The sequence below is a fragment of the Pholcus phalangioides genome, unplaced genomic scaffold (genome assembly GCF_987345545.1).
Source record: "Pholcus phalangioides strain wild (caught in Gottingen) unplaced genomic scaffold, Ppha-v1.0 ptg000007l_1, whole genome shotgun sequence".
Taxonomy (NCBI): Eukaryota; Metazoa; Arthropoda; class Arachnida; order Araneae; family Pholcidae; genus Pholcus; species Pholcus phalangioides.
Window position 1 is genome coordinate 49,504,051 of NW_028301600.1, and position 16,463 is coordinate 49,520,513.

Here is a 16,463-nt window from a genome sequence, read left to right on the forward strand (position 1 = left end):
CTCGTTCCAGAAGCCATGAGTTGATGATCTAGCAGGGTGCCTCGGCACCTTTCGATCCGTTGATCGTCCCCTTCATCTTCTAGTCAAAAATCGCTCAGCCTGTGTTGAAGTCTCTACGAGATGTCGGCTCTCGTCTGTGAAGGGATATTCATCGGGTTCGTTGTCTCTGTTGCTGTTGCTCGTGATGCTGTTGCAATGGAGCCTCCCCTCTCTGGGAGATCGCATGGATCAATCAAGAAGTGAACTGATCACGTTCTTGTGTCAGTGACATCCCGAAGGTGTAATCGCCAGATCGGTCGGGTGAGAACGTTTTGAATCTGCGATATATTACAGCTAAAACTCTAAAGCAAATTTACTGACGCATGTTTTGACAGGCTCAAATGTTGTAAAATATAAAGATTAACACCGAAATAAAAGTCTTAAGTAAACGAAATAGTTGCCGTATCATTATTGTCATCTGTCTGATGAAATTATTTTGGTAAAGATAAAATTTGAATCCGGGAAGTAACGGCAATTCATTACACTTTGTAGTTAACGTTCCAAGGCGAGTTCCTATCCCATTGATGGATAAAGTAAAACTGCTTCTTGATGAGATGTTGAAAGATGGAATAATCAAATCGTCACAGAACTGAGTGAATGGTGTGCTACACTTGTGTTAGCAGTGAAACCAAATCAACCAACCATCAAGCTCTGCATCGATCTGACCAAGTTGAACAGTAGTGTTCAAGGTGGAAATTTTCCGTTACACTTCGGTTGATCATCTGTTGGGCCAGATACCCCAAGAAGCCAGGATTTTTCTAAGTTGGACGCCAAAACAGGATATTGACAGAAAAGTCTCAAAGGTTGACGACTTTCTTTTTGAAAGGTTCCATTTCTTGAGACTTCCGTTTGGAATTACTACAGCTCCAGAAGTTTTTTAACGAGACATTGCAAATCTTCTACAGGATATTCCAGCCGTGACACACCTGACAGACAACATTTTAATTTGGGGAGTTACTCAAGAAGAACGCAACAGACGTTTCAGAGAAGCATCTTCTATGGTTCCATGATGCGAATGTCACCCTCAACAGGGACAAGTGTGTCTTTGGCGTCACTGAAGTAAAGTTTTTAGGTCATGTGATCGACCACAAAGGATTCCGGCCTGACCAGATGAAAGTAGAAGCCATAGAAAATCTTTAACCACCAAAAGATTTACGTGAAATGCAAAGTTTCATTGGAATGGTGAAATATTTGGCAAAGTTTATACCGAATTTGAGAAAAATTTTTACTCCAATTTAAGTGCAACTGAAAATAGTAAATGACTTTCTGTGGGACTCTGAGCTCGATGCTTCAAGGAAATCAAATGCATTCTTATGTTGGAGCCAGTCCGAGCATGGTTGATCCTAAGCTACCAGTCATCGTCTCTGCTGACGCACTGTTTTACAGCTTAGGAAGTGTGTTGCTTCAAGAACACAAAGGACAGTATGGTAAACCCTGTGGCCTCAAGAACTATGTCCATTGCAGAAAGAAGGTGCACTCAGATAGAAAAATAAGCATTAGCATTCACTTGGGCTTGTGAGAAATTCAAAGACTTCATTATGGGACTCAAAGGGCATCTTGAGACCGACCACAAACCACTCGTGCCCATATTTTCAACCAAGCAAATGAATGAATTAACTCTTCGTTTACAACGCTTCAGTATACGGATGATGAGATGTTCATTCTCAATCTAATACACTCCATGTAAACAGCTTTTAGAAGCAGACGCCCACTCAAGAGCCCCCTCTGGAAAGTAACAACTCCAGAAAATTGGAGGAAGAGACTGAGGCTTATGTGAGACTTGTCATCTCTACTCTTCCTGCTTCTGAGGCTATACCATTAGATATCAAAGATGGCAGTAAAAAGATATCACTATCTCCAAGATTATTTCTTTCATTGCCAGCATCTGGCCAGAAAAGAAGACATTAAAAGCCAAGCAAAACCACCATACTTCTACGTTAAGGACGAGATGTTCATCGAGGATGGCTTACTGCTATGAAACAGTCGCCTTGTAATCCCATAAGTCTTACAGCAACACATTCTAAAATGACTTCATTGTGGTCACTTGAGAGTGAACAAGTGTCATGTACTTGCAAGAGAGTGTGTTTAGTGGCCCGCATGGGCGGAGATACGGGGGGGCGTGGAGGGGCATTGCCCTCCCCCCCAGCATCAAAGCTGGAGTCAACTGATCTAATGTATATATGTATATGTGAATTGACATCATCATCGTGCCCCCGGCAATAAGACTGCCCCCCCCGACTTCCAAGTCTATCTCCGCCTATGGTAGCCTGGTCTGTCAATACAAATTGAAGACAAGATCAAGAAATGTGCTGTGTGTTGTCAGAATAGGAGCAACAAACATGATCCACTAATTCAGACAGATTTTTCTTCCAGACCATGAAAATGGTGGCCATCGATTTATTCAAGCTAAATGGAAAATTTTATTTGCTTCTTGCTTGATTATTACTCTTTGTACCCAGAGTATGCATTGTTAAACTCACTCATTTCAGCAAATGTTATTGAGCACTGCAAATCGATCTTTGTCCCCCCCCCCCATAAACATAAAAGGGGATGTGTCAGAAGTGAAATGAAGCAATATATGATAATCGGATTGCGTTGTAACGCCAAGGAGCCGAGAAGATAGGTTGTTGACTGTTGGATGAGAGAGTATATCGAACAATCTGGTTTAGGCATCTATGTAAATAAATGTGATTATAAATTATTCTCGTTGGCTCTAGTGTATACGTAAATTGATATGTCTAGGGGGCCAAGCAAAGCACATGTCTCTGGCATAGGTGGGGAGGGGGCGATATACAGTGAGAAAAAATCTTATGAGAAGAGACCAAATAATACCTTCCTTTTATGCTATATTGCTATTGTAGAGTACAACTATTTTCCTTAGTGAACCAGTTCTTTTCTGCTCATGGTATGGCAGTATGCCATATGCTGTATATCATGCGTTTAGTGATTATGTATGTGTGGACATAGGCAGGCGTATACTAATTGAAAATGTTTGGGCGGGGGGGGGGGGCAAATAATGGAACCTTGTTTATACGATGTGTTGAAAAACCTCAGTGTAACTGGCACTTTTTTTGAAAATCCCCCCTTCTCCACAGACGTTTCCCAAAAGAGTTTTTGTAAAAAATCTGTTGCTTTGATTCAAAAAATTATGATTGAGAAGTAATATTATACTATCATAATATTACTGTTGCTAGTCTCAAGCAATTTTATGGTATTCATTTCAAGATTTAACAGAAAAAAAGTGTTATTTAAACCCTATGTAAAACGTCCTACACTTGTTTGTTTCGCTTTTGGTTTCTATATCTAAGCAAAAAGTGGAAAGATGTATTGAATTCCGTTGTTGAAAGATTTTTCTCTTAAAGACAGAACTTATATTGCACATGTCTGCTATCAGCAGGGCCAAAACTAGAGGGGGGCAGAGGGGGCAACTGTCCCAGCGGCAGTTTTAGGTGGGAACCGAGAACACTGTTACAAAATTATTGAATGTGGGTGAGGCAAAATCATGTTTGCCCCGGTCGGCAAAAATCCTAGTAATGGCCCTGGCTATCAGCATACTGTTCAATAATTATTTCAGTGCCTGTCAAAAGCCATTGAACCGGTCAATCATCTTAAATTTTATGGCTTTTTCAGTAAAAAAATATGCATGAGAAACTACAGTCGATCCCGCTTATAACGTTCATGCTTGGAATGTTTTTCCGCTTTTTTACGATTTACTTTCGTGTTGAATCTATCACTAATACTCATCAAGATTTCCTGTTTAAAGCGGTTTTCCGCTCACAATGTTTCTTCATGATGGGTTTTTGAAAAACGGAATGTGCTGTATTTCAGTGACGTGTTTTTACCAATTAAAAAATTATGTGATTTGATTGATAGAAATGGTGTTGTTTTCCAGACTTGAGAGTTTGAATCAAAGTTAAAACATCTATTAATTGAAGTGCATACAGACAGGGCCCTGGGTAAATCAGGAATTGGGAGGCTCTTGCGACAAGAATCAAAGATGTTAATTGGTCAGTGAATGTATGTTGTTTGAATTTCGGGGGCTCAAATTTATAAAGGCACCATTTGCCCACGCAGAAATTAGGCCATGTATACAGGGATAATGTATAGGAATAGCAACTGAAGCAACGTACAAATGGGTAAGGTAAGAAATGTAATATGGAGATGTATAGAAAGGGTTCCATTACATTTTCCTAAATGCGTTAAAATCTTCACAGATGATCCCTTTTACTCAAACACAAATATGCTTCAGTAGCTGCCTCTATTCGGTGTAAAATTTCTATGGCGGAGCCCCATAGGCTCCACTTTTATTTATTTATCAAATTTACGAATTTATTCTATTTTCTTCAAGTGGCTGCGAAGCCTCCGGGAAGTGCGCACGGAGCACCGGTTGAGAACCGCTGCTTCAGTGAAAAGTTTCACAAACATTTTGTACCATATAGCCCTTCTTTTTCAAAAAATATTTCTCTCTCATCGTTCCCAACTCAAGCCCACGCATAGGATCCTATACTAAACCCATAGCTTCTACTGACCCTCTGTACTATTCCCTTCCCTAGGGGGCAATATTTTTCACTTTGGAAAACACTGCTTTAGTGGCCATTCTTGGTTATTATACAACTTAATTTAATGAAAGGTCACCAAGACCAGTCTATGTGGGGGGGGGCACGGAATTTCTTCCAGAGAAATTTTGAGTTGGTGCCTATTTTCCGTAAGCACTTAATTAACAAAAATTTATTTAATTATTGGGGGCATACGCCTGTGCCCTTGAGCCCCATTCAAGTTTGATCTACTATTATTTACATTAGTTGAGCAAAAACAACAATAAAAAAATTCAAAAAATTATCAAACTTGTCGAATTGTAACTGTAAATGAAAAACTTTAAAAGTATGTCAGAAATGTATGTCTGTTCAATATGATTCGAGCCATGACGAAGTGTAAGCAGTTGGACCCTGTTTTATTATTATTAGTCATTTATACATTTTGTCAAATTAATTTTAAAAAAAAAATGCAATTTGTATATTATTTTTATAATATTCTCTCTATATATCATATTTGATTATGATCTCAACCATTGTGTTCCTTAAATAATGAAATGAAAAAATAAGTGTAATAAAATGAGTTCTTCCTGAACAATTTTTTTCCCTTCAAGATTTATGTTCGTAAGTCATTACAAGTTGGGAGCGACTGCAAAAAATTTTTTTGGAGGGACCACAAAAATGTTTTCTGCACCGGGAAGCAAAATTCCTAAGCCCGGCCCTGTGGATCACGGTCCAAATAAAAACATACATTCATTCTCTCTCTCTCATTAAAACCTTGCACAACTCTGGTCTATCACCATAGGCAATTTTTACAGATCGAGTTGTGCCGTAAATCTGAGTATATCCTCCAAATCCCCTGGTTCCCCCAGGTCCCACAAATTCCGAAATCAAAGAATGCAAGTATATATATATACACAAAAAATATATAAACAGTATATACATCTTTATTTATTCCAGAATGGACAAATCCCAGGCGCCAGGTCGCTATGGCGACTGGAAAATCTGTATTTGTGCCTAAAATTTAGTATATATGATTGCTAAATCAGAATCTAGGGATGGCTCAAAATTTTCTGATTTTACAATTAACTGTTTTCTAACATGGGAAGGAGCAGGGCTGCAACTAGGGAGAGCAGGAGGGTCTGGTGCTCCGGACGGTGGACCAGAAATTTAGAAGAAAACTTAATTTTTTTAGTTGCATAAAATTCTTAATAAAACTCAATTTAAATATTATCACTTTTCCAAGTACACACGCCAAATGCAGTGGCGTAGGAAAGAAAGCGGGTGCAAGGGGTGTGGCCCACACCAGGTACCAGCTCTGAGGGGTGACAAAAAATTGCAGGTTTTTTATTAATGCTCCTTTTTTGTTGCATAAAATAATGTGTCAAATAATTTACATGGGCCTTTACAATCGCCAATTGCAGCAAATTGCACTTGAACAATGTGATGCTGTAATAATTTAGTATTATTGTGTGGTGTGGGGGGTGGTGGTGCTCTGTCTCGTTTCTTTTAAACTGTATTGGTGCTCAGGTAAACAAACAGCTGGTCCTGGTCCTCCGCCTCCTACCTATTGTCCCCATCCCATAGTTTCTACATCGTGCGTCAGGGCCCTCAGGCTGGAATCTTTTGCTTAACCCAAGACAGATTTTCCATGGGGGGGGGGGGCTTTCTGCAGTTAATTTATAGTGTGAAAAAAAAAACAAAATTATAAGGATTTAGTCCCGGGCTCCCAAGCTGGAGCCCTGTCAGCCCTATCGTTGGAGGGGGGGTCATGCCCCCAACTTATCAAAACAATTCCTACGTTGTTTCATCTCGGATTTTGTGTCCCTCCAAAGCAGACAGAAAATTTTCTTTGGTTTTTTTGGCCAATGAAACTGGTTTGTACCTATTCATCTCGAATTTAACACCCCTCTTGAACGGCGCCCTGTGTAGCTGCAATGGGTCGCATAGCCAAGCGCTGCCCCTGTATTCTTATCACAATGGGCAAGTGTGCATTTTGGTTCTATCACCCATGGCCCCCACAAGGACGGAACTAACAGAGCTCTAGCCCTAGGGCCCGGAACAATTCTCAATTTTTTGGCTTATTCACGCTATAAATCAACTATAGAAAATCCGGTGAGAAGTCTGACTGAGGGGGCTCACAAAAGATCCCAGCCTAGGGAGTCCTGCTCTAGGATGAAGGCGAAGGGAGTGCCATGCCCTTGCCCAGAATTTGTTCCAGAATAGTCAAATGAAAGCAAAGGAACAATTCGGCTTCTCACTTGGCCGGGTCCCTGGAATACCAGAAACACTTTTGAAAAGAATTTCTAAGTAAAAATAATCTCGTTGCATATCATCTTTACAGGATCAGTGATGATGGCTCACAAAAAGAAGTACTGTTTCAAGGGTTAAGTTATCTGGCATTATTAAGAATGGTAAGATAATTCTGAAATTAAATAAAAAACAAAAATCTAATTCAAAAGCGGAAAGTATGGTCATTCACATTTTGCACAGTAAACAATATGATGTGAGGCTTTCTTGTGGAAAAAAAATCAGGTTTATCTCGAGGTCCCCTTCACTGAAGCCCTGACAGCCTCCTGCCAGGGTTGTCATTAGGGGCGGCATATGAGGCTTCGCACCCGGGCGGCAGGTAAGCTCGAGCCGCCCCTGCCCACAGCGTGTCGAAATGCATAAGCAATTTTTTAGTATTTCCTGGTATTTGCCTTTTATTTGTTGTCTTATTAAAAAATTACTTCCTCAATAAATTTCATTTTATATTTTGGTGGACATGAGGGGGTGGCAAGTTGAAACTCCACACCGGGTGCCACCAGAACTTACTACGCTACTGGCCAAATGGAGTTTGAATTTTTCGTAAATAAATTTTGAATATGATATGAACTATATTTAATATTGCTTATTTTTTCTGTCAGGAAACTGGGCAGAATCACGAGGAACTTTTCTGTTTTTTCTTGTAATACAACATGTTCAACTAATGGAAGGTTATACTGTATATGCACAACCGAATGTAGTCCACACAAACCATAAAATACTGTGGAACTGCCTATCTCAACATCCGTGGGGTTTTTCAGGGAAAAACTAGGAGTACTTAAAGGGCTATTCTTATTTTGCAAAATCACAAAACCCTGTCTATAGCACATTTCTCTTCACCACCGTGATTTCTTCATATTCCACTTAAGGATCCCCTATGGAACTGCTTCTGTCAGGGTTCCTGTTTCACTGATGGCCATCCATTAAGCACAAAAGCTTTCACCAAAGCCCTGACCGGTGGCATAAAAAAGAATGTAGTTTTCATTTTCGGGAGACAGCAGGGGTCCGTCTATATGAACGGATGCTTCCAGGTGACATATTCCCCACATAGGCAACACACCATACACTCCCCATCCTTCTAATTAGAAAATGGTGCTTGTATTCAGAAAACCTGCATTGAAGTAACCAAAACTGAATCCTATAGAAATGCTTTTTGTGAGCTGCGGAGGGTACGGCTGCCTTCATCGTGAAAAGAAAAAAAAAGACTCAAATACATGAAATAAAAATTTTTTCAAATGTTTCAAAGAATTTCGGAAACTGTTTTTTTTTCTCTTCCCACCTTCTTTCTCCCAAAATTGTTCACCCTCGGTATGCCCCTTAAGGGTGGAATTGACAGGGCTCCAGCCCTGGTGAGCCTTTTCCGGACCCCGGTGCATACTTTTTCATGAGAGGGCTCCCTTGAAAGTGCTATGCACAAAAAAGGAGGGGTTTGTCCCAAGGGCGTAGCGAGAGGGGAAATGTGAGAAAATGACCGAAAAAAGGGAAAAAGATAGCCGAATCTATTGTTCTATCACTTTGGTTCCACCGAACAAAATTTCTCGCTACGGGCCTGGTTCATTCCCCCCCCCCTTTTCTTCTCATTTTGCAGAATAAGAAACTCCCAAAGATTTTAAGAAATGTGCTAAATAAGTGTAAATTTTTTTTGTTGGGAGCCACCCATTTGGCTCAAGTTCCTGGAGCATTGTCTCGGTTGCCCCAGCCTAGTTATGAACCTAGGAAAATTACCATCATTTTTAGTTTTTCATGCTATGAATATATTATAGAAGGACCCGTGAAGCGTTTGGTTTCGGGGGCCCGCTAAAGAAGCTAAATCCCAGGCTAGAAACCCTTCTCCAGTATGTGGGAGGTCATGGCCCTGCTTATAGCCCCCTGAGCCCCCTAACCCCTGGTAAACACACCACTAGATGTCACGGACAGGCTGTAACTAGGAGTGAAGATAATTTTTTTGTCTGGGGGGTGGGAGAGGAAAGCATTGAAATGCCTTCTCAAGATCGACTGAGATGCCGCAAGATATTTAAAATTTCTAAGAATGCTGCGATCGTAAACAGGGTATGTAGAACCCTCTTTTTGCGGTCACTGGCGGGACAAAAAAAAATTTGTCCACAAAAAAGAAGTGACAGTGAAAGGAGGAACCCTATTAAAACCTTGAGAATAATTCATTTTGAAATAAAAACAATTTTGAATAACATAAGTAAGAAATATTACATACTTTTAAAAATTTCACAATTTAATTTACAATGGAACATGAAAGAAATTTCAGTAATTTCCAATAAATAAGTTGCATCCTGAAAAATAGCCAGAAAAAATTTTTTGTGGAAAAATTGCCACTTTTTACACGCACAGCTTCGTATAAAGGCCAAAACACACTGTATCCATGCGATTTTTTTTTGGGTTGGGGGGGGGGGGCTAAGCTGGCTCTCCAAAATTACTGGTGGGGCTCGATCCCATTGGCCCAATACAAGTTTATGCCTATGACAGGCTTCAAGCACTTCCCTGTGAAAAATCTGGGTCCCCGCAAAAGATATCGGTCTAAAAGCCTGGTCCAACAATGTGTACATTGAGATTCTAAAGAAAAGTAAAAAAATAAAATTTCGAGCAGATGATTTCTACTATTTAGAAAAATGTTTTGTCAAAAAGGTTTTTCTGAACCAAGTGTGAGAAACAATTCCACCCGAATTTTTGTGTGTGGGGAGCCTAGCCAGCTCTTCAAAAATATTGGGGGGGCTCGGGCCCATGGGCCAGATACAAGTTTACGCCTATGTGTGTGGAAGCATATGTTTATCATATGTGGCAACCAGAACAGTCCCAACAGCAACATGTGCTTCCCAGCAAAGTGATGCCCAAACCTAGTTGAAAGTATCACAAATCAATTTAAATACTTGCTGTTGAAAATTATAGCACCAGATTTGAGGAACTGAAATTTTTGTATTTGCCAGAAGTATATTGTGTCTTTTTTATTTCACGATTGTCTTTTCTGAACAAAAAACAAATAGGACACCAATTCCAGCTATTATGATGAGTGTGAACTTGTAGCTCTATCTCAACAGCGAACTCCAGCAGCACTACGCAGAGAATTTTGTGATTTTATAAGTTTATACTGGGATAGATCAATCAATTGCAAAAATTCTCATTCAAAAATTAAAAAAAATTAACATAAAGTTACAGAAAGATAAAATATGCATATAAACATAGGAAGAAGAAAAAACTCACGCAGAAACTTTAAACCACAATCCTTTCAGTCTGTGCACTGAACTGCACTGTAATGCAGCTATAATGGCTTTCAAGGAAGAGAAGTTTTTCAGAATTCGTAACTCCTAAAAATTAAGGTTTTATTTATAAAACATATTACTCGAAAAAACTAAGACAATGAGAAAACAATAAAATTATTTTATTTATTTATACAATATTGTTTGGCCAAGGCCTATACAAGAGGGTGCGGTGATGGGATTAATAATGATGAATAAGTGGGAGGATATATTAAGTTGGCGTTTGAGCTGTGTGATGGAAACAGAGAAAGACCAGCAGTTTAAAATAAAGCTGATAGATTTATTTTGGATAGATTCCAGCTTATATACATTGCTTTGTGTATAGGGATCCCAAATTTTGCACACATAGGAGGGGACAGGAAGCATATAAGTTTGGAAACATAGACGTCGGAGGTGGAGGCAGTACTTACTTTTACTTCATTGAATAAAATCTAAATATTCTTTATCCTAAACTATAACTGTGACTGTGCACCACAAATATTCGAATATTCTAATGGATGCAATTAATGTTCCCAATGAACCTTTGTTGTGTTTGGTAACAATGTTACCTTCAAATCATTAGTGGGCCATGGACCACCTTGCGTTTAAGAAACATCATGAGAATTTCGAAGTGCAATAGGACTAGTGTTGTAGACCCTGGACAGGTCCCCAATGTTTACATTCTGTATGTTGAAAATTTCTGTGTGTTAAAGTTATGTAATAGTGTTTTATTTCGTATAAATATGCAAATGAGATGTTATTTGTTAAAAGGTTTATGATAATTTCAGTACTACCGTCCATTCTCAGTTATGATTCGTTCTTGGATAGCTGATGAGATGAAGGGTTTTTCCATATATACCAGCAGTGTGCTAGGTATCGGCACGCACACGCTTGATTTCTATATTCAATTACGTAGAGGTTTGTTGCTGAGTCGTCCAGCCTCAGGGGTGCGAAGGGTTCCTCTTACTTCGTTGTCATGAGTTGACAAAAGTTTCCTGTTGTGATGCTGCTGGAGTAGCTTCACTTCTCCTCTCATTGGTCATCTCTCTACCTGTTCCAGTGGCCTGCACGTGAAATGAAGAGGGGGTGTCCTCTCGTTGGTGATGGGTTATTGCTGACGGACTTTAGGATGTGCTTACCTCCTGGACTCGTTGAGTAGTGTTCTGCTGAACTTGTGGCTTTGGGAGAAGACCTGGACTGATCTTCTGTAGTTGAAATTGTGAGAACGAAATATACTGACGGACAGATTCGGTGAGGATGTTTCAATAATATTCTGTGATGTTTTATTTTGTTTTAATGTTAACGTCTTGCAGAGAAATTTGTTGCACCATTAATTCAAAAAATATTTTAACAGATTTAATGTTGTTAATAAATAATATTACTGTAAAAAATCGTCTTTCATTATTGTCATTTGCAAATAGATTTCGATGTTGGGAAACATTAAAACAAAAAAAAAAAAAAACCGGGAATGTACTATTAATTAAATAAATACGGTACATGCGAAAGAAAATCGTAGAATGCAAACAAAGTAGCAGCCACTTTCGCAAAAATGCGTACAGGAGGTACACAACGAGTAGACGTCCAACCATCAATCATTACATTAGCATTGCAGCACTTTGCTAAAGCTTTTCCCCCAATTTTCGCTTTTTTGCGAAAGGAATTTTTTATCCAGCTTAAACCCTGGTACACAGGCAATGTACTGGGGCTATGAGTTTTAACCCATTTACGCCTATCGTCCTAAATGTAGAACAGTTAGTTATATATGATTATAAAGTTCTGAATTTAAGGCAATAACAGAAGATGGCACCACTAGGGCTTCCTTTAATAAATGTTCTTGGCCATGGACAGACCAATTTGTGCTCTGTATGAATAGCATTTGCCGTTTGGACCATCATATCTTCGGGTTGCCGGAAAAATATTGAAACTTACGATGGCATCTACTTCCAGGTAAGATACTTACTTTCTAATAGTAGTTGATATGAATGTTTTTGGTAATAATTGTTCTAAACATATAGAGAAGTAATGTGTAAATGTCAAATAGTGTGCATGTTCATCATAGCATTCATAATATTGTATACAAATATGGTGACCTAGGACACTAGGTATATAAGGTAGCTTTTGTTTATCTTTTCACCATGATGCAATTCAAATCTTAGCAGGTGTATGCATCGATTATAATTGCCCTAAACAACTTATGTATGGATTTATTTTTATGCATATATACTTGTATATTTATTTTTAGTTTATTTTTATTTTTTGCAGAGAAGTACCTCCAAGCAAATTTTATGGGTCAAGTAAGATGCCAAAATGCCTATGTGATTTAGTAACTGGTATTGAAGCACAGGGTTATAAGGATGGAGGTGGGGAACAGCACAAAAATAAAGTCACAAAACAAACACCTACAACTTACATAAGAAGTGTTCAATATGTTGTTTACTGTGTTCTACTAAGAGTTTGAAGCTCCAAACTGCATGTTACGCAGCAGATTGAAGTGCATGTTCCATAAAGATTAGGTGATAATGCTGTGGAGGTACTTCAAGAATGTTGTGCACAGTGGTCAGATAGCAAACTTGGCTAAGTTGAAAGCTTGCATTACACACCACATCCCCAGCATTACCACTGGCTCACTTTGATCTGTTGTGAAAGATGCAATTTTTACACTTTCAACTCATAGCAGAACATGGTGCACAACATATTGAATTTTCTTGCTTAAGTCATAGGTGTAGGAATGGAAAACCTAGTCTGTCAGGGCAAAAAAGTACAATTTAATTAACATTACAAAACTTCATTATTGATGGAAACAGCACAAAAATGAAGTCACTAAACAAACACCTATTACTCGGGTTTTCATGTGATCACATTAAGCAACATGCACTGTATTATGAAAAAAAAAATTGTGGCATTTCAGTAACAAGGGGATTAAAAAATATTGTTACATGCATATTAGTTTTACTCACCTGAGAAATGCTTATCCATTTTTCAATAATATTTGCCCGCATCACAGAATCCAGTGAAGGGTCTGACAAGACTGTGCTAGTGACACAAAATGACACAGCATTAAACTGATCCACAGTTGATATCACAGTTGTTGGTCTGGTTCCTGTTTTGTCAAACTTTTCACGCTGTGACCAAACCGAGCCAAGGCAATGGTAAGGAACTAGTTTTTTAAATAATTCCTGCAAACCAATTAATATCATTAAAATTAGTCACTGATCATTAAAATTATAGTCAAGGATTTTACCAGATGATTACGAAATAGAAACCACGTGAAATTTCAACTATGATAAGGTTGTGTTAAAGGACAGGCATATTGTTTTTATCAGATGTTTCAAAACAGCAAAACTTGGGAAGGATCTTACTATGAAGACACTAAAAAAATTGAACGCTTTAATTTTTAAGGGAGAATTGTTGTAAATAAATTTCTGACACTAAAAACAGTATTCCATTTATTTTTCATTTTTATCATTCAGTGCACAATAGATAATTATTATACTTTTTCTTAATATTTTTAAGTTTTTAATGGAATTGGAGTAACCTTTTGTCTGTCTCAAAAGTATATAGACAATTGCTTTTCTCTTAAATAACAAATCAAACATTTCACATTTCAATCTCAAATTTTTTATACACTAATCTTATGTGGATAAAGTCGCTGCACAATTCTTTAACAGAATTTTGCTCAAGAACTAAATTAATGAAAATAAAAAAAAAAAGAAAAGAAAAGCATGTCTCAAAATTATATAGACAGCAGCATACAGTAGACTCTCATTAATCGGCACATATCAGACCATGGTGTGCCAGATTATCAAAACCGCTAGATTACTGGAAGCTAATTGAAAAAGTCCATTTAAATAACATTAACTTCTGTGCACAGATATGCAGTGACATAGGTTCCTCTTCTATGCATGAAGAAAACCTGCTTAAAAATGCTGGACTACTGGATGGGCCAGACTAGCGAATGCCCAAATTACTAACAGAGCATGCTGTATTTTAGTATTCACAGTTTAACAGTTGTGCCATTGCCACAAATCGTTTTAAATACTTGACTGAGTATGCTAAAAAGATATTATTTGCCACATCAGAGTTTGTCAGTCTAGTTGTATCTGATTTTTCAGTGCTGCCATCTATGTTTCAGAAGTGAAGTGAATGCAGTAATACTTGAAAATTGATGACATTGGAAATAAATACAACATGATAATAGACCACAAAGGTTTTTATTGGATTTAGATCTATGATCATAGCTGACCATTCTAACTTACGCTGAATAGTAGTAGTAAATCATGCAATGGTGGATGTAGATATAGGGTGTTGGCCTGTGGAAACAACAAATGATGAACTTTTATTGTTTTCCCAATAGGAGACTGAGAGGTTGATTTTTTTTTTTTTTTTATATTTATTCAATATACTTATATATATTTTTTGAAATACTGTACTATGTTGACGATTCGATAAAAGTAATACCAAAAGGGGAAAAAGAGGCATGAAAAGCCTCTGGCTCAAAATCTTTCCCACATCACCTTCAATCCCTGTAATACTCCTCACAACACAGGAAAACACTTTTGCTCTGGTTAGTAGAAAAATTGGATGACCGTGAGGGCGATTCCTCTGTTATTTTTTTTTTTTACAACACAACAAAAGAGAAAGAAATTGTGTCTTCCCCACAAAATCTCCTGCAGAGATAAACGAAAAGAGCTCGAGAGAGAGAGTGTGCATTTTTATCTGACCAAAATTACTATATAGTGTACGTATATAGGTGCACTGCCCATCGATTCTTTTCTTTTCAAAAAATAACCGTAATATTATATACATTCAAATCTCCATTTTTTTTTCTCATCTCAGTCATTTTTCACATGTGTATTATGTAGTTATTTTTTTAAATATGTATCTTAAAGATATTTTTCTAGTAATGTATATCTAACGTGTTTCGGTGCCCCTTCTCATTCGGCACCGGTTGCACTGCCCTAAGATCGCCCTTGACGTTTGGCTTCGGGTTGCAGTTTATTCCTATATATATATATTAATGTTAAAATATTTAATTTATCAGACGCACAACATCAATCACACAGCGTTTTCATTTCAACTGAAACTCAGTAAAAATTTAATTTTTGTCTATAGGATTTTAATTTTTTTTGTAGATAGCAAAAGACGTCACTGAAATGAATATTTTCACAAATATTATCGCCAGAAAAGCCATAATTTTAGTATGATTGTAAACAGATACATAAACATTCAGCAACCTGATAACCCCTTTAAAGTGGGCTCTAAAATGGTTTGTTTATTGTAAGGTTTTAGAACTACGGAAACGCGCGAGCCATAAACAAAATAATTTACACTTGTCGAAAGGGAACTATACAAGATGTACAGACCATACTTCTTCTTTGCATACTACAGGTTCCTTCCAAGTTTTTTTCCATTGTGTTAGTTCTTTGTTTCCCAGTATTATTTCTGAAGCATTTGCAACTGGTCTGCTGGTAAGAAACAAGTACAATATGTGAGTTCCTTCTTTCATTTCCAGTAGAATTTCCTTTGGTTGTTGTATCTTGCTTGCTAGCTGGCTGCGTGGAATCAGCTTTTCTTAATTTCTGAAAAAAAGAAAAGCCCCTCTCCCTCCACCTTCTCTCTTGAATGTAAAAAAAATGAAAATTTCAACAAAAAAATCTGGATCTATGAAAGAGTGAAGAAATTCAATATGCCGAGTTACTTTTGGAGACGTTTGCAAAAAAAAAAATATATATATATAATAAAATTAAATCTGTAAATATAAACAGTGTTGTTCACAGAATATTTTACAAATTTGTTTTTAATTTTCTTCTTTTTTTGTCATTTGTAAAATAATCGTAAGAATCCTGAAGAGAGAGATTAAAGTAAAGGGGCAAAGTGTCAGCATTGGATTAAATTTATCAAAAAATCATAATCTCATGACTTTTCTTTGTTTTCTTCATATTCAGATAACTTTTAAGCATAATCCGAAAGTTAAATAAAAATTATGGGAGAATCACAGCTAAATAAAAACTGCCAAAAGTCGTATAAATGGGGTTCTCTCTCCACTGTATTTCTTTTTTTCTTCATTTCCCTCTCTTCGGATCTGAAGATCACCCAATGTCAGAATTTGAATGGTTTTGTGCTACTAAACTAATGTTTATCTATCTATATTGCTCTAAAATAGAATGTTTTAACCCTGGCATCTGATGACAACCTGGTAACTTTTCTCCCAGGGTTATATAACTAAATCGTTTACACTTTAATGAGCATTAAAAAAAAAATTAGTCAATGGTCATATCCTTCGCCTCAGCGATCCTCCATCTGTTCTTCGTCTGACTTTTTATGAGAGCAACAGACCTGT

The 16,463-nt window shown here is 37.6% G+C and overlaps 1 protein-coding gene across 3 annotated transcripts in view; it reads right to left on the reverse strand.

The window, feature by feature from the left end:
- Window positions 1–16,463, reverse strand: part of Rgl (Ral guanine nucleotide dissociation stimulator-like) — a 153,517-nt gene that overhangs the window by 95,610 nt on the left and 41,444 nt on the right. For all 3 annotated transcript variants that reach the window (XM_089233416.1, XM_089233418.1, XM_089233417.1), the window contains 2 exons: window positions 13,081–13,299; window positions 10,089–10,192 (listed from right to left, as the gene is read on the reverse strand). In XM_089233416.1, coding sequence (XP_089089542.1) covers window positions 10,089–10,192; window positions 13,081–13,299 — 323 coding nt within the window. The remainder of the gene's footprint in view (window positions 1–10,088; window positions 10,193–13,080; window positions 13,300–16,463) is intronic.